This window comes from Rhamphochromis longiceps, linkage group LG9 (genome assembly GCF_057381845.1).
Source record: "Rhamphochromis longiceps isolate RC_006_pf linkage group LG9, R_longiceps_female_GT1.1, whole genome shotgun sequence".
Classification (NCBI taxonomy): domain Eukaryota; kingdom Metazoa; phylum Chordata; class Actinopteri; order Cichliformes; family Cichlidae; genus Rhamphochromis; species Rhamphochromis longiceps.
Window position 1 is genome coordinate 28,131,392 of NC_140565.1, and position 26,560 is coordinate 28,157,951.

The window sequence follows — 26,560 nt, forward strand, 5'->3', positions numbered from 1 at the left end:
TTAAATCACTATGGGAACATAACTTATCTATACAATGACACATTGGCCATCTTCTTTTCTTTTTTAGTGGGCTTTTTTAGAAGCCATTTCCTTAAGCATAGTAATGTGATATTATTTGCATAAATTCATTACAGATTGCACAGAGCTGGCAGCAATTATCATCATTTTGGTGTCTCCACAGGTACTGAGAGGACAGAAGCTTTTTCATTTGTGACTCGCTTGCGCAAATAAATGGGGTAAAAACAAAACAACAGTGCACACACCATGGTGAACTCTCTCTCCTCCACAATCTTCTTCACTTCATCTTTACCCTCCAAGTTTTCATTGTCACCGCTCCCGTAGCCAGAGGCCTGGAGTTGAAAAGGAGAGCAGGATAAAAGGAATTAGAAGACAAAACACAGAGAAAGTTGGAAAAGTTCAGCAGACCAAAATTCCATCTGAGTTTTTAGCTGCAGGAAGTGAAAATTAAATGAGGAAAGAGGCCAAATGTACACATAAGCAAAACAGCCTTATTCCAGAGTTTGGTTCCCACGGTTACTCACATGTTACTGATGTTTTTCACTGAAACTTATCTTTAATTTAAACAAACAAACAAACAAACAAACAAACAAACAAACACTGGATATCAGAAATGATTAATGTTCTAAACAACATTATCAGGACAGACTGACTGTGGCTCGGTCAGGAATGTCAGTGTGTGTGTGTGTGTGTGTGTGTGTGTGTGTGTGTGTGTGTGTGTGTGTGTGTGTGTGTGTGTGTGTGTGTGTGTGTGAGAGAGTGTGTGTGAGAGTGTGTGTGAGAGAGAGAGCTTGTTTATGTTGTATATTACAGCACCCTGTAAAGGTCATGACTTTTTCTTTTTGCTTTTCCTAAAAATAACCTCTGTTTCACAAGATTACATATTCCTTCTCAGTATATTTTGTTACCTTGCTAACACAAGAAAGGACAATATTATTGAGGAAAATTTATCTCCATAGCCGGTAGTGGGCTTGATAATGCGTGTAATTTAAGACATTTACTTTAAATGTAGTGCTCTTTAAAGATTTTAAAGGCAAGCAAATAGAAGAAAAACTGGGCAGCTCACCAAGATTTAAGAGGAATTACAAGCAAATTAAATAATTTCAAGCACATATTAAGCTGGACTTTGTATTTATGATTACACCAATCCTGTATGTTGTAACGCCACTGTAGTTACAAAACAGGTAAATTTATGACATTTTGAACATTTTCATATTTAAAGTTTTACCTCTAAATGATTAAAAAAAATGTGTGAAATGACTTTTTGTCAGTCAAAAATATATAGTGTGACAGTAGGCCAAGATTATAAAATCTAGCTGCTTTGACCCGCTGTCACTTTCATTTGCACCAAAGCAGGTGGAATGGATTCATGATGGTTTATGCTTTTAAATGTTTAAATGTAAATGATGTATGCGGGCGTCAGAATTGAATTTTATGCAGTACTGTATGTCTACCAGCAGAGGGAGCCATAGTTCCAAGTTTGCAGTGTTTTAGAGACGTTTGAGGAGCTGAACTTTTCTCAGTTTCGAGTGTTTTCATGCAGACTCACATAAGGATCGTCCTCCTCACACTGGTCATCTGGGGCCGTGGGATCTGCCTTCAACAGCAGCTGCTGGATGGAGCCCTGGAGAGGAGAGTTCGTGTTATATTGCACGCTAATTTAATTCATTCTGTCATTAAATTTTATAGAAGCTCCGAGGACTAGGAAACAGGTGCATTTCTGTATCTGCTCCAAAGACAATTTTCCCATCAACCTTAAAGCACCAGCCCATAATTTTAATATTTACTTGTGGCAAATTAACACAGAAGATTAAGCTATGTCAAATCCTTTCTGTATTTATACAATTATATAATCCTCTCATCAATTTTCTTTGTCTTAATCAAGGAGGAGGAGAGGGCTGGAGACTATCCCAGCTGTGATAGGACGAGAAGCAGGGTACACCCTGGACAGGGCTATCACTGAGGGACAGATAACCATTGCTCCACCAGGAAGGAAGTTTGAGTGCCCAGAGAGAAACCATGTAGACAAAGGGAGAACACAGAAAGTGTTATATGATGGATTTACATTTAAAAGGCCTGTGGAAACAAGGTAGGGAATGACTCCCCCAAGACTAGCCAGTCTCTACCCCTGTGGCCCTGTGAAGTATAAGCATGTGTAGCTAATGCTGTCGTATGTCTTAAATTATTACCCAACTAATGATAATATATTGATCTTGAGCACATTTAGGCAACTAAATTGTTATTTTGATGAGAATTGAACTGAATTGAACTGAATTGAACCTGCCCCATGAAGAGACATGTAACAGCGTTATTAGCTGAGCTATTTTAACTGGGCAACTTTTTTCTTTTGCTGTATGTGAGCTCATCCACAGTCTTGGATGGTGTCCCAGGATACTCTGGAGGCCGACAGAGGGAAACTGGAAGGTTGTGAAATAATGCAGCACATTTAAACCTTTCATTCTAAAAAAAAAAAAAGGCTGTTTCTTTTTAGAAGTTCATGAATATTGAATTTTGGTAAGTCTCTTGTATACAGTCCATACTTGTCTGTAACCTTGAGCCAATATGTGGGATGACTCTGAAAGGTAACCTCTAGAGAAGGGTCCCATTCCCAATCCGAACTAAATTTGGTTAGAAAGAAATTTTTGGTGACCAATTTTGTCATTTTATATCATTTTAAAATGCAGGTTATGACTATTTAATGGATGGTTTTACACTTACACAGAGATAGCTGCACCTGGTTTCTTATTTTGTAAAGGGGCGCTCTGACAGCAAGGCATCCTTGCAGAACCTTGGAGGTAATGTGTGACATGTTTATGCCCTCCAAGCCCCTCGCTGGACTGTAGAGCTGTCAGCACATGTAGTTGTTTTATGCTGGCAGAAACTCAAACGGTCTTTGTTTTATCATGGGAAGGATACGTGTCATGCTTTCTTCTGCTGTTAGGAAACGATGATAAATTACGCTTTATTCAGATTGTGTCATTTGTGAGGTCTGCTGTAAATACTTGTAAATACTCATAAAGGAAGGAATGCAGTTTTAGAATGAACAGAAATTAGAGAACAATATAAAGGCGCACACATGTTCAGTGATTGCAGCTGATGATAAACATGTCATAATTCTGACAAGTTATCACACAGTAAGCCAAATATCCTAAACCATTGATATGCTCCCTACCAATGTAAGGAGCATATCAAAGGTGGTTAAAGGTGGGTTTATTTAGTTCTCGGTCACGGACCAGTGCACTCATAGTATAACAAAAGATTATTTAAATCAGAGTCAGTGGCCCTGTCTTCTTATTGCATCTGTAAATACTTGCTAAAGGCAATTTCAGCCAAGTTTGTTGATACTGGGATCAGGCCAGATGACAAACAGCTGGTTTTAATGGAATGAAGGACAGCCTATGAAATTTAATGGCGGCAAAGGAGTGAGAAATAGTGATATAGGGAGAAGCAGAGAGGAAGGAGAAGGAAGGGTGGATTGGAGCTGGGGATAGTGAACCAAATCAGAGACATCTGCTTGGTGCAGTAAACAACACATCTGAAACAAACAAAGAATGTGCCACGCAACCTTTTCCGCCTCCTTTAAACGACCACAACATGTGGATTTGCCCCTACATTAAAGCCACAGCCACATGGATGAATGATTTAGTCGGTTAGTTTGTAAAAAACTTTTTTGATTACGTGAATTTAAACACAGGAAAGCAGTTGGAGAATTTCTCGGCAAGTTTCTGGTTGCAGTTTTCAAATGCTCGCCACCACGCACGGCTGTCTGTAGCAGCGACAACTGAACACACAGCACATCGAACAGGTGAGCACCAGTTAGTTGTTTGTAGCAGAGCATATAATTATGGTGTAAAAAACAAGCTTTACCTACCAACCAACAAACCCACAAACAAACAAATGAACCAGTGAAAAAACCAACCTAAGTACCAGTGCACCAACAAATCAACCAACCAACCAACCAAAAATGCTGCAAAGCTGCACCATTTATACTGTCTGCTTAATATATTGACTAATTGCCCTAGCCTTTCATTCCTTTAAATCCAGGTCTAGCAACTAAGCATCACAGGTGTCACCTCAGACTCATCTGAACGTTTGTAGGTCTGGGATAAACATGTGCTGCTCAAACCTTTATAGTCAGCTAGTGTTAAATTTCTGTCATAAGTCACCCTTGAAACAAAACAGACAACAGTAAACAGACATTATTCCCGGCACAAATTCAAGAAAACACACCAGAGAGCCTTCACACACGAAAGCTGTCAGTATCGCTAATGGTACACTGCAAAACAAAGCAGTACTAGCAACTTCATTTCTTAAAAATGTAAACAAAATCAGTCTAAAAGTGAGCTGAAGATGTTAGTAAATGAGGTCGGGTGCATTGAAAATGACCGATGGAAAGGAGGTCAAGCTTCAACTGGTTTCTACAGTAAATTCACAAAAGTCAGATGATTTCAACAAAAGTTTGTATAAACAGGAGTGTGGTTGTGCACTTGGCTGCTTAGTTATACAAACATTAAAACCTGTATTTCTGCTTTTTTTTGTTTGAACGTTTTGTTATTACGCTTTATCACAAGATGACTTCTTATATTTAATTATAAGTGAATAGAAATAAATATACCCTGTCTATTGACTGTAAATTAATATAGAAGTGCATCTGTGAGTGAATCACAGTGGAAAAAGTCTGATCAGTTGCTATGGAGATAAATAACTTCATGCAGCTGTTGGCATTGCACTTAATGCTTCCTCATCTATGAGAAAGTGCAAACATTGTCTGTTTGACTTCTTTTGTTAAACTGTTACTGATGTATCTTCAAAACTTCACAGTAGCTGAAGTATTTTGCAACATATCAGCTTCTAGTTTATATAGCCACGCATGCTGCATGACATGCGCCATCGGGGCTGTTTATATATATTTTGAAGTCTGGTTATTGCTCACAGACAGACACTGGACTTTTCAGATGCCAGAGATGAGAAACTGTTGTGTGCCTGCAGTTACTGGCAGTCCCTGGACACTATGGCTGCCACAGGCCAAAGCATGTGAGAAGACATCCAAAAGGTCACTTTGCACTACTGTGTTAAAGGCCAACACACATTTTATGTTGCGCCCTACATGGCCTGTGGTTCAGTGAAGCCAGTTTAACATATGAGTAACTGGTTCAGCAAGGACGAAGATATTTATTTGTTTTTGTGTGTTCATGTAACGCTGTGGAGTAGTGCAGTGCTGCAAAGAGCCGCTGCTGCATCGTTTTGGAGGAGGATCAGTTTGAAAGTTGAACAGCTGGAAACAGACAGTTACTTCTGCTCCTCTTTTTCTGAGAGATGAGGAAAGAGGGAGGAGAGGATGCACGAAGAGAGCCAAGAAAGGAGTGAAAGAGTTTATTGGCAAGAGAAAGAACAACTCTGAGCCCCAAGTGGTGATATCATCCAGCTTTATACACGCTACATAGGACTTAATTTATTCATGCTTAATTTATGCTACAGCAGTCGTGTACGTTTGCTGAGGTATTTGCTTATGGAGAGGCTATGTAGAGGGGTTTTAACCACCACAAACATGCTCCTGTGCATTGCACCAAAATCCCAACTGCACAGTGCTCGACATGGATGACGCTTTGCGTTCATTTAATGCTGATTGGTTGAGCCCAGACAGGCAATGCAGTGTTAGGAAAGTTCACCTGACACAGGAAAAGAGTGAAAAAACCTCAACAACAGAAAAAAAGAAAAGTATGGACAGTGGCTGTAATAAAAACTTTTCATCTTTTTAACACTGTTAATTAAGCTTTTTTTTGGATGTTACAACTTCAATCCACAGCTGGCTAATTGAACCACAACAACAAAAGCAAGAGTAGTTCACAGATGGTTGCACCACATTCTGTATTTCCAATACTGCCCCCATCTGACATCAGGCGCTTTTAGACAGATTGCCTGAGTACCTGCAGAGAGCTGTACAGTCAGCAATAAAGAGTTGAGAAATATCAACAACAAAAACCCACATGGCACAGACTGTTCATCAAGCAGGGCAATAACAATGACGGTAACAACAAAGTTTGTAGCTAGCCAAAGTTCTGATTGGCTAGCAGGTCTTAGCCTTAGTATCCTGATAAGATAAGATAAGATTGATCGCACAGTGGGGAAATTTGTGCGTTATTTGTGCATTATATTCAAGGTTAAAAGAAGCCTTAATTTCAGACTTCTGTGTTTTGTAATCGATTGAGTTTTAGCCTAAGAAGCAGCTGCTACAGTGAATTTGCCATTTTTTGATTGTTGCAAAGTTACTCGCATCTTCCCCAAACAATCCAACAGTTCAATCAGAGAGCAAATGTTTAAAACAAATTCTCCACTTCCATGAAACCTCGAATACAGCCAATGTGAAAGACTTTTGTCAATATTTTAATCATGGTCCTACATCACAAAGTGAAATGGCTTCAAATGTGGGTAACTATAATTTGCTAGCAACCAGTAGGCTGATATTAAACAGTGTAGATGTACAGTATGTGGCCTTAAGTTGGGTAAAATAATAGAACAGAATAGAATAGAAATTGTACGTACAATGGAATTGTGGCACAAGAAACACTGAAAGCAGAGGAACTTTTTGCTCTTTCTAAAAGTTGTTGTAATGCAGCTACACTGGCATTTTTAGTCAGGATATTACAAAAAATATTTTGTTTCCACAAGGCTTTGGCAGGATGCCAGCAGCTATGACTCATGGGATAAAACAGCAGTAATTTAGTCTCAATTAAAATGACACTGAAATTGAATTGCAGGGGAAAGAAGCCTCACATTTCTAATGGTCTATAACCCTGCATTGCCCTTAAAGCTACAATAACACCACTATAAGTCCTCCTCTATTAAATACATCACTTTATGTACTTTAGACAGCCTGAAAGGGTTGCTGGAAATCATTATTCATAAATTAAACACAGACCAAGATATACAAGATTTGAAATGATGCTAGAGCGAGGTTGCTTTACATCTAAAATGAAACTGTAGCTCCTGGTGATCTATGTACGTACGTCAGCGTTGGTTTTAAACCACAATAGGTAGGAGAAACCTAACAGATTGTTTCAGCGGTGAAATGAACTCCCCTCAGAGACCAAAAAAATTCCTGAATAAACACACTCTGCCTCCCCGGCTCATTAGATTTCTTTGAAACTCTCCTCACGTTTCACAAATAAAATCTTAATGACAGAGAGCCCCCCCAAAAAAACAAAAACCCAAAAGCTGCTTTGTGATAAGGATTTCTTTCCACTGTTGTGGAAATGGAACATCTTGTAGTCTGTTCGTCTCATGAACTTGGATAAAAAAAGAATTCACGAGAACAAAAGGTTAAAAAGTGGCAAAGAAGAGGACTATATTTTGTTTTTAAAGTCACAGGTCGTGTGCTTTTCTAGTTCAGCCACCGGTCGTGGGTTGATTTATTCGGGAAAAGTACTGTTGGCATGTTTTCTAAAATGAACTTAGGTCTCTTCTTATTAAAATGTAATATTCTGACAGTTCACTGAAGATGTTTTAGATAGATATCTTGATGACATAACAGATATTTTCTGACCCACACTAATACAAACTATTTCCCCCATAGATATGCAAAAAAAAAAAGCTATTTTCTTCATCATATCTGCAGTCGCAATGTGATGAACAAAGCAGAATTACAAAACAACAGATAATGGGGACGAAAGTGCTGAAGCTTTTACTGGTTTATTTTCTTTTATAGAGCACTGCTTGCACAGGCCAGCGTTGCACATGGATTTGATTTCTCAGCACTTCTCGATAACACGTACTTGCTATAAATGCACAGGGATATTTTTAACTATCGTGAGGGATTTTAGCCTCTACCCTTTAATATTTACTATTTTTTGATTTCTCATCTTTATAGGGAAAGAATTGGCAGCCGTAATCACAGGTGCACTCAGTTTAAATCATTCAAAAATGAGACTACTAGCCCTGGTGCACATATGTAAGTAAGCAGCCTGTCATTTAGGAGCTCTCATAGGACAAAGAAGTGCTCATGAGTACACTTGGTCATTCATTCCTCGCCTCCCGTGGCAGTCGTAAAGCTGCCAACGAAGACTATTGTGTTCATTCTCAGATGTAAAGTCGGCAACTGTCCAAACACCACATTTGTTTCTGCAACTAGCTGTGGATTCAATATTCATTTCAAAGTCATTGATCCAAACCCACTGACGCTTGGGATGAGGAATAAGCACAGCAGAAATGCAGCTGTTGTACAGAGCTGACAAAAGACAGTGTAGGAAGTACCGAAGCGCTCACGTGGCTAGAAGGGACACAAACACGCACACATCGACACTTACCACAAACCTCTGCAGGCCCGTACCCCCGGCGTTCCCTACAAAGATCCCTGAGCTGGACTCGAAGGTCAGAGGCTGAGCACTCCTGATGAAGGCAACCCGGTGGTATTCCTCACAGTCCATGTAGAGGCGCACCTACGTGTTGGGACAAGTGCACATGCTTGAGCTTTAAAACCATATGAAAAAAAAGGAAAATGTAATTGTATGGAACAGATGATCTGTGCAAACATCTTTATTCCTTGCATTTAGGCACACAGTAAGTGTATGTCTGAATTTTGTGACATAATACTCACATGTAAGGTCTGAAAACGAGAAAACTATTTAGCAGCCTGTTGCCACGTTGGTGTTTTAAAACCAAATATGACAATACAGTAGCAACTTGCCAATCACAAGGTAGGCTGACCTAAAGAATATCACGCTTTATCCATTCTTTTGACTCTAATGCAGACTATAATTTACAAAAAGAGCATCACACGCAAAACAGGACTTTAAACTATAGATTGAGACCACAAACTCTGGAAAGTGTTTCCTGAGGTCACAGATAAAGATGCTGATTGATCATTTTTCCATAAACTTTTATATCTCAGACTTTGTTTTAGAAACATGAGTCACCCCCTGCTGGCCATAAGAAATAATGCAGGTTTAAGATGCTTGTGACTCAGACCTTGAAGGTATATCTACCTTATATATAGTCTCTATGTGCAGAAAGGAATTGGATTTATCCACAAAGTGCAATGAAGCGCAGATGCACAGCAGTCACACAGCTCAGTTTCAAATAGCTTGGCCACAAAGAAAGAAAGGCGAGGTTATGTTACAAATCAAGTTGCCAAATCCCACTTTAACATAGCATAGAGTACACCAAGAGATAATTAGCATAACATCTTTAATCACCTCTGAGCCCTGCACAGTGAGTGTAAACCTCGCCCATCTTCCTGTCAGGTCACCCATTTTGAATGAAGCAGCTTCCTGGGTGCGGCCTCTTGTTTCTGCGTCGGTGTAGTACAGTACGACTCTCTGGGAGCCATCCTCCACTTCAGACAAAGCCACACCTAATTGTACAATCTGAAGAACATAAAACATGTAGAAAAGCTTTAATATTTTCCTGGAAGGGAGCAAAAAACAAAGAAGAGACGTGGTGAACAGTGTCCTCACTTTCTGATATGCATCGGTGATGGCGAACAGCACGCCGCCTTGCCGGGTGGTCGGTTTGGCTGTGACTGTGATGGCAAAGTCGTGATAGAACGGATCGGGGATGAATGACTTTGTAAGCCGCCCCACGTTGGCCTCCGGGCCGAAGCTGTAAGCGGGGTAACCCTCGAAGCCTGTGACGAAGGAGACGGAGGGAGGGAGGGGAATGCCAATTAACTCTGTCAGGTCCAAAGCTCCTCGAGGACCGCGGTCTGCAATAGACGGGCAGAAAGGAGGAAGAATCTTGTTAGAGGAGGGAAAAAATATAATACTCATCCAAAAAAACAACAACCCCAAAACAAAACAAGAATTAACACAAACTGATGTCAGGAAATTCAGTCCAGGACAAACACGGAAACACTACCTGCGTCTAATTACTTCATATATAGGTAAGAGAGATCTGTGAGCAAATAACTGTGTTTATATACAAACACACACAAAAGCTCGCAACACTGAAATTCATTCTCTAAACATTTGTATGCAAACGCTGATCAAAAACACTCACAAACATCACTGGAAATAATAAGAGATGAGACACTCCAGCTTCTGGCACCTAGTCCTTGACAAAATAATCAAGCTGCCATGTGTTATTTGGTGTGCTTTGTGTTTTGATGGGTGCTTGAAGGTGATTGAGTACACAGTCCATAGAGGGCAGGAGGCTAGTGGCAGTCTACAGCTCATATTTACTTCTGGGCCCCCTAGTGGGTTAATCCACTGGGGTCAGAGAGAAATGTTGCTCTAGAAATCCAAGCATTCCACAGCTGTGGACAGAGAGTGTAGGTGTGCTACACTCATCGAGTGTCATCTTTCGGCTGCCGAGACCACTGAAAAGATAAATGTATAAAAATAATAATTGATGTACAGAAAAGTCGTCTGTTTCAAGCCTTCTAACGTTTGTCTTGAAACATTTTGGAGTTTGTCAGACATAACCGATAAAGTTTGAGAAGGAGCTTCCATCCTAACCATCATTATCATAGCTGCACAGTATTCATGCATGCAGGACTCTGCCACAATGTGTGTGGTGACTAACCCCCCTCCCCACCGAATAACATGAAAACCTATTTAGCAAACGCTCACAACGCTCTCCCTTTGTCACAAATGTGCAGGCCGTCTCCCCCACACCTGGTTCTCTTTAGTAGGAAGACCCCAGGAACAATCGTCTGTTCTTTCAGTACGTATGGGCAACGGGATATAGAGCTTGGGCATCTGGAAGGCATTAAGCAAAACTAATACACACATGCTGTGCAGTGGCAGCTCCTGTAAATTAGACGTACCGTGTGGCGTGTGTACGTCTGTGTGCAGAGGAGCGGCAAAGACAAAAGAGGGGGGAAAGAGAAAGAGAGGCCGAGACAGCGAGTGCAAGCATCAAGTCTTCCACAAGCATGATGTGTGCGTGCCCGTGTGTGGCCAGTAAATCTCCCCCCTGGAGGCCAGGCACACTTCTTCCCCCTCCTTCATTAATTGGATTGAAACTGCTACAGACTGTGGCAATTAAAAAATAACAGCGAAGAGGAACCCACACCACTCTCCTGTGTAATGCCCACTGCAGCCAAGCTCTGTAATTTCACTACCAGGTTAGAGTTACTTTTACTGAAATGGGATACAAAAGTTGGTCTCCTCTTTTTTCCACCATTTCCTCAAAGATCTTTATCTTCACACAAAGTCAAAATATGCCATTTCAGATTTTCTTGACTTTGTGTGAGTCGAAGATTGGAAAACTTAGCCGATTTCTCATACAATAGTGACATGTAAATCCCAAGCCATGCCCTAAAATGTAACCTGCTTTGTCATTATTGCACACTGGAGTTGTCATTAGGCAACCAGAAGACTAACAAAATATCACCCCATGTCCATCTTTCATATACAGTCTATGATGTCATTGTAGTTTTATCATTACTAGATTCCTACACCAGCAAAGCCAAAAGGCATCTAAGTAATCTGATTGCATTGTAATGTAAGATTGTTTGGTGCATCCCAACTCACTAAACAATGTCAGCGTGTACAGCGTGTTAAGAGGACTTTAACTCGGGAAGCTGTAATTTTTAAGCTGATACATTTTAATTCAAGAAAGCTTAAACAAGCACTGAGAAATATTTTCCAAGTATTCTTTGACCAATTTCTTATTCCAAAAAGATCCTTGGAATCAGAAAATCAGTGACTGGATTGTTGGCTGCTTCATCTCCAGACGTGAACATTGCTCTATATCTTCTCTCTGTTGTCAGCGGTTAAACTTTGCCAAAGAACTTCTGCCAAAATTCCCACAGAGCTGCCTGTCACTCGCTGCGTCTTTTGCCCGAGAGTGACTTCACTGCAGATGTTCCTCCACTAGGTCAGACAGCTGGACAGATCACCATGGAAATGTGACTACACTCGCTGTGTTAGCTCTAGTTCTCATGATGCAGCAGGACCCTGTGATTGTACTGGGTCATGCATGATCCCAGTGCCACATTTGTAAGCCGGCAGCTGATCGTGTCAAAGGAATATTCATATCTGTGAATAAGGAAAGTAGAGCAGTGAAAATTTAAAACATCCCAGAGCAAAAAAAGATGTCAGCTGCGAGAACCTTGTGACTAATTCTGGTCAGGGTGTGACTCTTCTCAGACTAATCTGCTTTGGCTCAGTCTGAGCACCATCTGTACTGGAACAGGGCACGAGAAGGTGTCATGGTCCTGGGCCATGTGGGCCCAGTATTCTTAGTTTTCGTGTATTTTTGTATTTTGTTCTTTATTTAGGCCATGCTTCCTGGGTTGATCTGTTACGTTGTTCCTTATGTGTTTTCCCTTCGTGACTCTTACCCCCTGTGTGCCCCTCTGTGTATTTATGAGCCCTCGTCTCTCTTTGTGCTTTATTCTATGTTTTCCCCAGCCCGTTATGTCTGCGTTCTCCCCGTGCTCTCTCTCCTCCTGTTTGAACCTCTGTGTACTTCCTGCTTTACTTTGCCCATCTCCCATCAGTGTTACGTTCTCTCCTGCCGTGTCTTGTTATGATTATCAGTGTCACCTGTGTTCCCCGTGTGCATCCACTTCCCCTGATCATCCCTCATGTGTATTTAGTCTCTGTGTTTCGTACAGTCTGTGTCGCGTCGTCTGTGTTCCCACCCTCCGTGTTTCCATGCCCGGTCTATTATATTCCAAGTCATAGCCTTACCTTAGTTTATTCCCAGTTTAGGTTTCTGTTTAGTTATTGCTCTTGTGCTGCCCTTATTCTGGTTTGCTTCTGTTGTATTCATCAGCCACAATAAAAGGCTCGCTTTTGTTTAAGTCCACTTCCTTATCACTCGTGTCTGCACCTGAGTCCTCCACGCACTTTCCACTCGGTCCGTCACAGCGGACCGTGACAGAATGAGAGCAGAGGAAGGCTCAGGAGATACAGTACGAGTCCTCCAGCTAGCTAGCATTCACAGTAATAACTTCAAGGTGTATAAATGAACTACAGTGGTGCCACATGACTGAGTCACTGAGGAATAGTACTGGGTTTAGTCAGGTGAACTCCCTTTTCTTAAGAAAAAGGGAGGGAATTAGGAAGAAAATGAAAATAAAAGCAAATGTTATTAATTTCACAAGATACTGTTTGCTCACAGTGCTTCTAAACAACTGGGTTTAAATGTAATAAAGTGACAGACTTTATATTATATTTCCAGTTTAGGATTTCATGTTATTGTAAGGAGGCAGCACAGTGGTGTGGTGTTTAGCACCATTGCCTCACAATAAGAAGTTCTTGGGTTTGAATCCAGATGAACAGATGGATGGATGCCACCAACAAGCAAATGCTTTTCTTCTATATGAAGAAAATTCATTACACTGAAAATCGTCTACAGATGGCTCGACTAACGGCAGCTGCAGAAGGCAGAAGGAATGGGAAAGGCTTCAATACTAAAGAAATCACTGTATCAAGTGGAGGAAGCGAGGCTGAGGAACAGTGTGAATTACAACTCTCCAATGTAGCCATGTATTGTAAAACTAAAGTGTTCTTTCACAAGGAAATGAATGTGTAATCAAACGTGTGTGTTTGATGTGTGTGTATCTTTTCTGTGTGTTTACAGAGAAGCTTGTGTTTGCATGTCTGCTTTCTGTCCAAATGAGCAACGCTCTATCCAAACACTGCTATCTCTGCAAGACAGAGAATGAGTCTGCCTCTGAATAGAAGAAAGTGTCTTTAAGAGTGACTTCAAACTCATGAGAAATGTTGGCATCTTCCACAAAATTATGGCCTGGATAACAATGTCACATCGCTGGCGCAAGCCATACTTGCAAGGCAGCTGTATGATTGTGTCAGATTTTTCTGCCATTTCAATGATATATCAACCTGACACAGATTATATTCAGGGAAATGTTTCAATAGTTTCATGGAAAAACTGAAGAATTCTGATTTCTTTGTTCTGGATTTTGGCTTCTTCTCCTACACCAGTGCTGATGTGGAGGTTCTGTGTGCAGTGCTGGTATTCATGGTGCAGAGCTTTGGTGCATAACAGTGATGCCACCAGTGGAGCAGGCATAAATGAACCCACTGTATCTGGGATGGGAGCTGGGATAATCAGCACATGTCCTTGTGGTGTGTTTGGAAAGGGGGGGAAAAAAGGGACTGCATCCATCCTTTCATAACTTATAACTTGACTTACAAGTAACAAATCAATAACCAGCTACTCGTCCATGGGTGACTCCAACTTCACCATCTTAAACAAGTTAACTAACTATTAGACATATGCTCCACTTGCTACAGGCTTTGGTTGGTGCATGCTTGCAGCAGATCTCCAGAGCAGATGGAGGACTACTGTTGCTAGTTGCATTGCATGATTGTGGCAATATGTCTGTGGCAAAAGAAATAAAAAAAGACCAAAAAATAACAAGACATGTGACTTCTTCCTCATAATTGTGTTTTAAGACACAGGACTCATAATAATCAGTAAGAGAGTAACAAATTCCACAGGCTGAAAATGAAAATAAAGGCAACCGTACATGTATCTGTGCAACTAGTCTTCTTATTAGAGAAAAGCCCTCGCCATACTGGACCCAAAATAGAGCAATGCTTTACTAAATCACTTGAGTGCACATGTGGGTAGCGTGTCCATGTCCGCAGTGATTGTTTCTGGTGTGTACGAGATTAGAGGATGAAATATGGTTAGGGGGCCATAGCTGGTTTTCATACCAAATGTATAATCTGTATTTCAAAGTTAAAACTATTTATTAGTGGCAGTTTATTTTATACGATCAGGAAAGCACACAGTACAATAATATAGTCTTTTCTCCTAAGTGAATTTGCTGCTTGAATCCAAATATCCATGTCATGTCATGGAGATTTTGATATTTTAATATGGGGGCAGCATGGCGGCGCCGTGGTTAGCACCGTTGCCTCACAGCAAGAAATTCCTTGGGTCAAATCCACCATCTGGCCTTTCTGTGTGGAGTCTGCATCTTCTCCTTGTGTCTGTATTGGTTTGTTCGGCTGCTCCGGCTTCCTCCCACAGTCCAATGATATGCATGGGGTTAGGTTAATTGGTGATTATGAATTTGCCATAGTGTGGGTGAGTGAATGATTGTCTGTCTCTCTGTCTTAGCCATGTGACAAGCAGGTGACCTGTCCACGATGAACCCCGCCTGTCACCCTGCGGCAGCTAGGATAGACTCCAGCCCTCTCTATCCCCTGTGACCCTGAACTGGATAAGCGGAAGAAAATGGACTGATGGATGGAAATCAAAATATGCAAATAGGAGTCCATCTGAATAAAAACTGATGAAATTAAACCACAGATCTCTGCAAAAGTTAATGAAACACTCCAAGTAACGCTTTGTGCTTCTTTTTTTCTTAAACTGATGCCATCTGTTTAATAAATCACACATTTACACACAGACTCTCATAATTATGTAAAAATCCCCTTAAAGCCAACTTTCACACCTCTTCTATAATATAATGGGGTCAGGGCACTTCCATCACCCACAGCTAGACAAATAACAGCAAACACTGGAACACTCTCACACTGACAAAATACATTGTGGGTGGGTGGATGCACCTTGAAATGGTTCTTTTTATTTTCTTAGGAGTCACAAAAATTTGGTGATGATGGATACAGTCTGAATGATGCCAGTCAAAGTTAATCAGCTGTCAGTTAGTCTGCGACGGTTTGAAATGAGCTGTCACATCTGATCCAGGACTTTAGAATCTAATCAAACCACTCAAATCTTTTCACATGCTATGACAGGAACCTCACCAGATCAGACACATATTATATATGTGCACAAAATCTTCTCTCAGCACAATGATCCCATGACAAATACTCAAACCTTATGCAACCACTTAGAGATGAAAGGCGTTGCTGTTACACAGCAACTTCTCTGTGGCTTGGAGTCACAACACATCTCACAGAACACTCATCTCTCCCTGACTCGAGCTCGCCTTGAAATCATTTTAACCCTTCACTTTTCCACACACCTTTTAGCTTTAATGAGTCGCACTGTTACTCAGAGAAAGGCTCATACAATCCCAGCGAGAGTCCTCTCTCACCAGCAGAGTTTTAAACATTAAATATCTGATTTTCCTCTAAATGAAAGGAAGACAGCTGCTAACAATTTTGTCATCAACAAAAAAAATCTAGAGCCAAAAAAATATTAAAGTGAATGACGGCTAATTCAAAAGATATGAAATCAACTGCAGATATGCATGACTGGTAATTGTTGTAAAAGTTTGTTTGTCATATTTCCAGCTTTAGTGCTTGGGTTTGATTTAATGCTCAGATCAGATTTTGCTGCTCACGTTGATTTGTGGTCATTGTCAGATTCCAGTGTTAACCAGTCACAGTCCTGAACTGACCAACATGAGCAACAAGACAACTTCTCCTGCTTTATGCTGTTGTACAGACATAAACACACAGGCCACTGAAGGTTTCCAGTTGATGTGCAGCAGAAGCCATGGCAGAGAGGACGAGGATAGAGAAAGACAGCCCTTTAATGAAGGCTTTTTTATGGAGCAATGGCTGCTTCTTCTGGATGGGTGTATGTGTGGATGCAGAGGGAAGAGCCAGGAGGTTTTGGATCATGATCTGATTGGCTTTGCTGAAACTGATTTCATCCAAAATTTAAGGATGTGAAGGAGCACTTAACTACATCTATCTACATAAGTCTCCTGGCAAGGCTGTTCGGTTAAGCGAGTGACATAAAAGTCAAATGAATTCTGATTTTCAGATTTAAAAAAAACATTTTGAAAAAGTGTCACATATAAGGATCAAATTCAGGCCCTAGAGAAACATTCTCTCTTTCTTTTTTATGGACTCTGACAGTTACTTAAAAACTGTTTGATTCGGAAAAGGGGTATAAAAAATTCCCAGATAAACATGAATTTCCATTATTTTTCCACACTACAAGTGGTTGGGCCTCCTAGATATAATGAAGACCACCCACATGCAGTGGATTTATATTTAGTTTCAGACAACTCGATCAGTTTCCTACAATCTCATTTTGAAACGATGAGATGTTGATGAGAGCCAGTTAGCTCTGGTTGTTCCCATCTTGTGTTTCCCTACAAGCAGGCTGCTCGGGATGTTGTGGCGGTCCTTGATAAAACCTAGATATCAGCTGGTCTTTGTTTTTCTCTGGCTATCCAATCCTACTGCAGCTGAAGGGCAACTCTAACCAAAGACTGAAAAAAAGTGCAGATCTGTTACCACGACACTGAGTTCACTGATGCTGCTGCTAGCACAACAAGGAGTACTATCACCAGACAGACAGCTGGAGCTTGTCAGAGGGAGGAGGAGCTCACTGGGAAGGTGGTTGAGTGCTAATCCATCGCTCATTGTCACAAATATAAAGTGTGGTTTGGCCACCTTTTAAGTCATGATTTCCCTCTCTGTCTTGCTAGATAAAAAAAAGTCACATCTCACATCCTTTCATTCAAAAGTATCACAACTTTTAATACAAAATCTCTGAGACTACACAGCACTGCCAGGTGTGAGACCAGGTCAGTGTCACTATTAAGAAAAACGCAGCAGAAATGAGTCAATAGATCTTGTTTAGGGTGGTGTTGGAAATAAAGACCCTTCTCTCTTTATCAACATCTGACACAGAGAATAAGCCTGCATGTGTGTGGAAGCGTGTCTCTCTTGATTTTAGACATTGCACTTTGCTTTTTGTAACATTTATGTTTGTAATCCTCGAAAAAGGGCACATCCTGTTGTTCATTCCACCAAATCTAATTGTCATGCTCGAATTATTTATTTTTAAAGACTTTGTGACCTCCACATTCTCCCTCAAATCCCTTGAATGACACGCTCATGTTCTTGTGGGTTTATGAGACATAACTCCAAAGAATGAGGTAGAAAGTGATAAGCGTGTCGTGGACATGTGGCTGTCGTGTTCAAGGAGAAATGTGAGGTTCGTATGTCTCAGGAATGAAGTAGCACCTGCATGTGTGGCTCTCCTGTATGTTAGGAATGTGATGCTCAGAAAAAAGGAGGCCTGTGTGCACAGGAACAGACTAATGCACAAAGAATGCCTCAAAGTCAGCAAGCTACCAGATTTGTTCAATTCAGTGCGGCATTTCAGACGAGGTTTATCCAAAACAGACAGCTTGTGGTCGATAATGCATCTTTATTTATTGATCCCAGAGGGGAAACGGATTACACGGTGTTGCAAGCACCTCGCTGCAGCAACCGAACCACAAGCCACACATGGAGACAATACTGTGAAGATTATGATTTGTATGGGAAAATGTCTCCTACTATTTAAAGTCTGGATTCACCCAAATATTGGGAAAAGTCTTTCAAATGCTATTTAGCCACAAAGATATAGGCTTGGTTTCTGTCTATTGTAGAGCCAAACCGAATCTTGTTTGATGCACTAAAACGAAGAAATGTGTTTCAGTGTCAGTGTTCTGTAATCCCGTTTTCCTTCTGTACATTACTGCAGGTATAAAGTCAGGATTGCAACAGAGCACTGTAAATTCCCCCTAGATAAACCATGAGGGAGCACAATTACAATAGAGTCCTTCATATATTCAGAAAGGCAAACAGACATCACAGCCAAACGCGGTTTCCAAAGGGGGGATTTACCTCTTACAGCTTTAATGTACAGCAGAGGCATGAAAGGAGCTTGTTCCCAGCCCCCCAAAATGTCAGGATGACTCTCTAAAGTCTCTCTAAAGAGACTTTTGCAAAAGTTACCAACCTTTGCAAAAGACGAAATCACACGACATAAACTATTGAAAATGTGTAATATTTAATGTTTTGACTTTTTTCCAAGTTATGATGACAAGCAGTTTGCTCCAGCTGTCCTCAAAGTGGCAAGATATTTTCCACAATAAAGCCAACAATGAGTTCATGCTCTAATAGCCCCTGAAAAAAGGACATCAACAGCACAGCTGATTATCCTATAAAATGGAAACGGCTTTTACAGCCATTTAAATTTCAGCAGCTTGTAAGACGAACCAGATGGTTTACAGGAATCGGAATAAATCGTGGCATCCACGCTCATGGAAAAGAGCCATGTGCGTATCTACTGGTATTTTAATTATATATGAAAAAACCCTTTACACCGTTGCTTCCCTTATTAAGACTCCATTTGATCACTTTTATTAACATACAGGACTGTACAGTGGAGCCAGCCTCCACCAGACAAGTGAGAGAATCGGACAGCAAAATTATTAGGCAATTTCCTGTTCAGATTTTTGGAAACTTTTGAAATAACAGAGGAAACAGGATGCAACACGCGTTGCCTGATATTGAGTAAACGAGCTGCAATTCCCTATCAGTGGCTGATTACATGCACAAAGTACTCATGTTGCAGCTGCGCAGGAAATAAACTTCAGTAATCCAGCTGGAGAAGAAACAAAATGACCTGCCTACACAAATTTATTGTTACCAGTAATCATATCCAAATATTGTGTGCAGAATTTCATAACAAATCAGTTTTCCATGACCCATTATCTTCTTGGCTTGGCATCTAAAACAAAACCTCTGCCCACATCCTCAGATAAGTCCTGCTCAGAGCTTCGGCCATCACTGGTACTTTGGTGCAGTCTGAACGGTCTCGGTATGCAGGCATAAGCTGCTAGTTCCCATGAGTGATAAAGGAGAATCCATCCTTCTGTTTTTTTTCTGCTTATCCAATTCAGGATCATGGTTGGCTGGAGCCTATACCAGCTGTCATAGGGCAAGAGATACTCCCTGGACAGGTCGTCAGTCTATTGAGGGACTAACACAGAGACAGATAACCATTCAAATTCACACCTTTGACTGATTTAGAATTGCTAATTAACATAACATGAATGTTTTTGGACTGTGGGAGGAAGCCAGAACCCACGCAAACATGGGGAGGAAACAAACACCACACAGAAAGGCCCTGGCCTTCGAGTAAATTCAAACACAACACTGTGCCATTAAAGGATAAATAAAAGAAAGTGCAATTATTTCATTCGGCAGAGGACAATGAACCCCAAACCAGGAATGTTTTCAAGGAAATTCTACAGTAGTCAAAAATAATATAATAATGCCAGGGGGAAATAGGCTGCATGGAGAGCTAATGATAAGTGGATTTTGTCACATACAGTAATACAGACTGGAAACACCGTGTTTTAGAACCAGTTTTGTTTCTTCAGTGATGATGACTGTTGTTGAGTGCAGCGGCAGCTTCATCTGAAAATCTACAGCAAACAATTGCAAAACTGACAACTCTTTTTAACACGTTTATCTAGCCACAGTTAGTATAATGCAGTCCTGAAATGAACTGAAAAGTGTTGCAGTTTTGTTTGAAAAATGTTGTTTTTGTTCCCAGTGAACAAAAATTTGCAATCCAAGAAATGACTCGCTGTACCTACCGCAGCAAAATTAGGCAACACATTCTCCCTGAACCCCGTTGATGCCATCTGCAGTAATAAAACCACCAAGCTGTGATTCGTTATTACAGAGACTACACACCATGATGCTTTTCTGCTTATCTGAAAGCTTTATAAAGACAATTGTCTGTGCAGGTGAAAAGTGTCCAGTTTGTGGACCTCACCTCAGTTTTACACAGAGTTTAAAATGAGAAAATAAGCTGCAAAAGTGAATGCATTACCAGACTGAAATCTTGTTTTAACAAGTTTTTTTTAAAAAGCCCACACTTTGCACATGGACACAACAGGAGCCTTATGTCTGTTTGGTAAAGTGAGGTCTGGAGTCGGCGTTCAAGGCGCTGAGGAGTGAGCGGAGCGCATTCTTGTGTTTCATCCAAAATTCATCTCGGGGAGCAGGGCAATGAGGCAGACCAGCTTCTCCTCAGCCGGTGGTCTTTGTGGACTATGGCCCACTTAATATATGTTAAATGTATACAGCGGAAAGCTGTTAAAGATGCACTGACTTAGGTTTTTTGATCATCTCTTTGATCAACGCGCCACCCGTAAATTGCTCAGTTTGAACACTGTTTGCATTAGCATAAAACTGCAGAGGATGTGGACTTGAGTCAAATGGGTTATGCACATTACAAAGTAACCACCAGATCCATTAAATATTCACAAAGCACACAAATAGCTGACTGTTAAGATGCATTACGGAAACTAAAGTGCAAATTTTTTGCCCTTTAGTCTCCCCAAAAGGAGGCAATAATTAAAAATCACATCAACATCCGTCCAGAAGAAGCTGTGCTGCAGACTGCCCGATGCTTAAGTGGAGTTTAGTGGAAATACTGCTGCATATTTTACAAAAGGTTAAAAGGTCTAAGTGTGACTAAACAAGACTGTGGAAGAGGAGCATGCAGTGCTTTCTTAATGAAAACAGGGTAAAGCATCTCGGAGCGGGAGGGGGGGTCATGAAGGTTAAAGCAGAATGTGCTTACAAGGTCACGATTCACGAGATGTTAGACTTCAAAAACCTTGTTTTTCTATGAAAATGATAAATTTGCCAACATTTGAGTTGAAAGCTAAGAAACCTATTTGGCTCTGTAATACAAGAATTGAGAGTGTCCTGCAGATCGGGACCTGTTTTGGTCAGAGTATGAACCAGTGACTCAAGACTCTGGAGTGTTCCCTTTTTAAGTCAAAAGACATGACAGGAGCTGGGTCACTGATAAGGGTCTTTTTTCTCCATGTCTGTACAAGCTGGCAGATCCGGGGCTGAAGAGAGCCAAAAGACAAATAGTTGTGCAGTCAAGTTAGCAGTGCCAAGTACACACTGTCCTAGTTGTAACACACATGCATGCAAAAACACTGCGGCCACCTCCCTGCTGCTTCAGAGTTGTTTTTTTTATCTTAAATCTCAACATGGGGCACCAACTTGGCAGCATTGGCAAGAGAACAGTATCAGCTTTGTAAAGTGAAATATTTCATGAATTCTTCCCTCACTTTTTCACTTAAAGCCCCCGAGGTCAGGTCAGTTTTTAGTGAAACGCCAGGGTTACATGCTGTGTTGAGAGGCACATTTTTGTTTTAAAAGACAGGAAAAGTTCAAATTTAACTTCCTAGAGAAAAGATTATGACTCCTTAGTCAATGTAAAAAAAAAAAAAAAAAAAAAGCCTTTGTGCGAGTGATATTCAAGTACTGTTCACAACAGTCAAATTCATTACCCTCTCTTTACATATTTGTCTGACTGAAAATGCCAAAAACAGCCAGGAGAGAGATAATGTTCCCGACAAGCAGTCTTGCCAAATTTTAAGGTTGCTTATTTAAGAAAACTCTCGGAATCATTAAAAATCCTCAATAGGTGGAATGATATTTTATGCTGATAACACATGGTGGCAAATAAATTCTATGAGAAATAAAAACCTATCACAATATTGGGAGTGAGACAGGAGGACCAAATACAACAGAACCTCATCTGGCTTTTTCCACACACAGCATTGATATCCACCTGAATGACATGAAGGCATTTAGACTTCATTAAAAATTGATGCAGCACACAGCAACACCGCAATCAAAGAAAGCTTGACTCAGTATTAAACTTTTGTCTTGTCCTGTCTTTGCTTCAAGAAAAAATGTGGTAGGAATGGACTCACATCGGCTTTAAGTTAATTAGAGCAACTACAGTGTGATGTTAAAAGCGGATGTCTGCAGGGTTCAGATATCACGGGGCTCTGTGTAAATGGCATGTTGTTTCGGCTTACCCCAAGCTGTGTTTAACCAGCTGTAGAAACTGCACTCTGACCAACGTGTCAAAATAATAAAATAAAGTGTCAATTTTTGGCAGCTTTCCCCCAGATTGTCTACTGTTCGGTGCAAGGATTACCTTTGCGAAGTATCACTTCACCATAAATAAAGCAGAGAGAATTATGTATTAGTTGTTTCTCAAATGAACCCATACGGAAAAGAAATAGTAAAAACTTATATGTGATTACTCATGAAAGTGGCCACTTTCATGAGTAAATCATATAAGGCTTACATGATTTACTCGTGAAAGTGGCCACTTTCGCATTACTTTCATACATTGTTTTAGTAAGTATCCAAAACATACAAGTTTCATTATATAATTTTTCAAGGGATCTTATATCTGTTTTCACACTTATATGCTTTTCATACAAGTTTCACACAAGACAGATACAAACTTTATAAGATTTATATATATCTTTTCCATATGGGAAATGCGAATGAAGGAGCAACAGCAGGAGAAAGAAAAATACGAAAGAAGACAGGCAGTGATAAGAATGAATAAGATGGAGACAATCGATCATCAGTTCAAAGAAGCCAAAGAGAAGGTAAAAGGCTTCTTTCCCACTTAATCACCTGCAGCCTTTTGCCATTGCTGTGGTTTGTCTCACCTCCTGTCAGAAAAGAAAAGCAAGAATTGGACACAAGGAATGGAAAAATGCTTCCTGGTTAAGTGACTGCGATGAAATTACCGAGTAAGACATACTGTAAACTCAGAAGGATCAACATCTGCAACTGAACACAGCCCTGTGACCTTTTCATCTTCATCCATATCAGCTCCTCAAGCCATAAAGAAATCCCTTAAGAAGCCTTTTCCTTGTTTTCCAGGGATGAAGGCCAAGGCTCTGTAGGCAGGCTAAGGTTTGTATTCATCACACAGGGGACACTCATGTAGCTTATCCAAAGTGTTCCTGCAGAGGGAGGGTGTCGGGGTGGGTGGGGAGGTCTGAGCGATACCATCTGCTTTAGCTCTGCAGCGCGAGTTGTTGATTACAGTTTGAAGAACGAGCCGTCGGCCAATCCACTTGCAGTCGAGTCCATTCACTGACTTAAGTGTGGCTGTATCCAGCGGCGCCGGTGGACTGTCACAGTTTAAAGACTCTTGACCATCCCAGCTGACCCAGATGACCTTGTGTTTATTCAGTTATTTCCACTCCAGTCACAGACCTACAGAGCTGCAGTTTTAGTCAGCAGAACCCTTAAGAGGTTCCTGTTTGTCATACAAACAAGGGCAAAAAAGACAGTGTTTGTCATGCAAAAGGCTTTGCACATGACAAAGAATAAATAGATAATAATAATAAATAATTTTTGGAGTTCATGGGTGCTGCTGGATTTAGCATCTGCCAGGAGTGTATAACCTGTCTAAATGAATGGGCATCTGTGAAAGAGGGTATGTGAGCAACCCACAAACCTTGGTCTCGGGGTGTTTATTTGTGAATTCAAGGTCCTAGCATGGTACAACACAGATAGCTCGTAGGTTATACGCAGAGCTTTGCAGACCCACGTTTATATATTGCAGCCATTTACTGTCATCTGAAGGCTGTATCAAAAATGCAGACTAGTTTTTAGGTTAGGTCCTGCCTACTCCTTTGTGAACCCCACAACTTCTTTTCAATCAATTTGAACAAACTGCTTTTTGGAGGGCTGAATGCAAGTGTCTCTCTCTAGCTTCTGAGTGGTTCTGAGTTCCCATATGCCTTCTCTCTGCATTACCAAAGAGCTAAGCTCTCCCTCAGACATCTGCAAAGTTTTCTAAGTTATTGTGTTTGATGTGAGGATTTGCAATTATTCCACTACTTTGTAACCAATGTTTTAAATTGTGCAACAAACTCTCAGACAGAGCTATTCAGGTGGATCTTTCCTCTTTGCTCAGTTGCTAAGTGATCGCTTCTTAAGTCTACAGTAGAAAGCACCACACCAAAAATCCACTGTGGATCAAAAAAAAAGGTTTCAGATTAAACAACCATGCAGCTGTTTTGCATCCCAACAGTTGCTAAATTGGGTCAAAATGCAGTCCAGGTTCATCCTGGGGAGGAAGTGACCCCAATCCTTGACCCCAGTGTCTTACAATAACCGAGAACACTCAGCAGCTGTTAGCATCATTTGTCAGGTCAAAAGCAGGTCGAGCTCATTGGCTTGTTTTTTTTTAGTGTATCTCCACTTTTCTCCTAAATGTTAAGGGTGTCTGAGTCTTTTTAAGGACAACTGTATGCAGTATGAAGACAGATTTTGTTTGTTGCAAACAAGGGTTAGAAATGACAGATGGTATAATTTACCCTAAATCTAACATGGATCTGCAAAAGAGACCGTGAGAAGACGGAGAAGAGGATAGGACAATCTTCTTGTGTTTGAAAATAAAAATCAAGCAAAGGGCAGGATGAGACAAAGAGTGAATAAAATGTGAGTAAAAGGTGTGGAAATAAGGCTTCAATCTTGCAGTTTTGTTCCCCTTATTTCCCAGGTGCCTGCTCTTCTTCACCTCTGATACTGTATGTAAGAGTACACAGATTTGGGATTTTGTGTAAAAATAAACTCATAACCACCTTCCCAGCAGTGCAGGTGCAACCAGTGGCTACACTAAATCAGTCAAGCTCCTGAAATACCCGAGAGCCTGTACTGCGTCTGCTTCAGCTGATCCTCAGCAAGATGGATACATTGGCTCCGTTTTTACAGCCAAGGCTATAGCTTTGGACACATTTTATGTTCCATATTGTCAGTGTGTCCATGAAAATCCACTGAGACCTTTGGTATCTCAATAAGCTCTCAATAAAAAAAGAAGAAGAGGGAAAAAGAAAAAAACTGACAGATTTTAACAGAATATAGTGGATGCTAATGCAACAGATGGAAAGACTAATGCATTTTATAAGATGAAATTAGCGTATATTCTTTTTTCAAATAAACTTAAATCTTATAATGAATATTTGGTGAAACATTTATAATGACTAGCTTTCCATACCATATGGGGAATTTTTTATCTTGAAAGGGAAATCAAATCCCCAAAATGTAAGTTTGTGTCCCTAAAACAACTATTTCACCTCTCTAATAAAGAGTCTTAGACTTGCCAGATGAATCCAGTTGACTTATGGAGCTATTGTTAATGTAACCTAATCCAAAAGCAAATGTTACAACTGAGCCTTAGTTCAGCAAAGCTGTGTGTGCTAACTGTGTGTACTTTTGCATGGGTGTAAAGCTTTCCAAAATTAGAAACTGGCCTCCTCTGTCACTCTATAACAGAGGAGGTTGCACATAGCTGTTAAAAGCTTAGAAAAATCCGCAAGTGCTTGCTGGCCCTCTGACAAGGTCTTTGATCCTAACATCTGACCTGGACGTGACTTCCTCATCCAAGACTAACTGACAGCATGACGATGTTGTGTGATTTGCACATACAGAGTCTTGAAAAAAACAAATCTTCAGGATTTCAGACTTCAGGCTTTATGTTGCGATTCATCATGGAATGGGACTTTGCAATGTCAGTGTTTGACATATTGGAAGATTAAGTTGTCAACTTTGTTTTGATTTTACCGCCAGCCATTGCCATAAATAATCACAGGTGTATTTCTCCCTAGATTCCAAGTGCGAGGCAAAATGAAGGTGAAAATAAGTATTCAATGCCTTTTGTTTGTCAGCAAGCTTATGCAAAAACTAATGAACCATAATTCATGAGATTTGTTCGAGATGTGGAACATGGGCAAAGGAAGAAACTGTTTAATTTTGGTGTGGATCCAGATTGCTTTGTTTAAAACTAACAGGATATGGCATTAGCCTTGGCAGAGGATGACAACTCTGAGTGCCCTTCAAACTGCTCCAGTCTTTCATGGAGCAGTTTACTCCATGAAATGTATATAAATATAGGTTAGTAAAGCAAATTGGTTTCAGCCCCTCTGCCTTGTACTGACGCTACATCCAAATTGGTAACAAATGTTGAAAATCCAAAATACCTGTCAGGATAGTTTGGA

General features: G+C 40.6%; 1 protein-coding gene and 1 long non-coding RNA gene across 3 annotated transcripts in view; both read right to left on the reverse strand.

Annotated features, from left to right (window-relative positions):
* Positions 1–26,560, reverse strand: part of LOC146662488 (collagen alpha-1(XV) chain-like) — a 59,826-nt gene that overhangs the window by 19,292 nt on the left and 13,974 nt on the right. For both annotated transcript variants that reach the window (XM_085419147.1, XM_085419149.1), the window contains exons 3-7: positions 9,471–9,718; positions 9,210–9,380; positions 8,322–8,453; positions 1,568–1,642; positions 264–350 (exon numbers count right to left, since the gene is read on the reverse strand). In XM_085419147.1, coding sequence (XP_085275273.1) covers positions 264–350; positions 1,568–1,642; positions 8,322–8,453; positions 9,210–9,380; positions 9,471–9,718 — 713 coding nt within the window. The remainder of the gene's footprint in view (positions 1–263; positions 351–1,567; positions 1,643–8,321; positions 8,454–9,209; positions 9,381–9,470; positions 9,719–26,560) is intronic.
* Positions 16,979–24,646, reverse strand: LOC146662489 (uncharacterized). The gene is made up of 3 exons (XR_014913368.1): positions 23,311–24,646; positions 23,181–23,218; positions 16,979–19,683 (listed from the first exon to the last, which is right to left on the reverse strand). It is a non-coding gene; the product is annotated as an uncharacterized LOC146662489 (long non-coding RNA).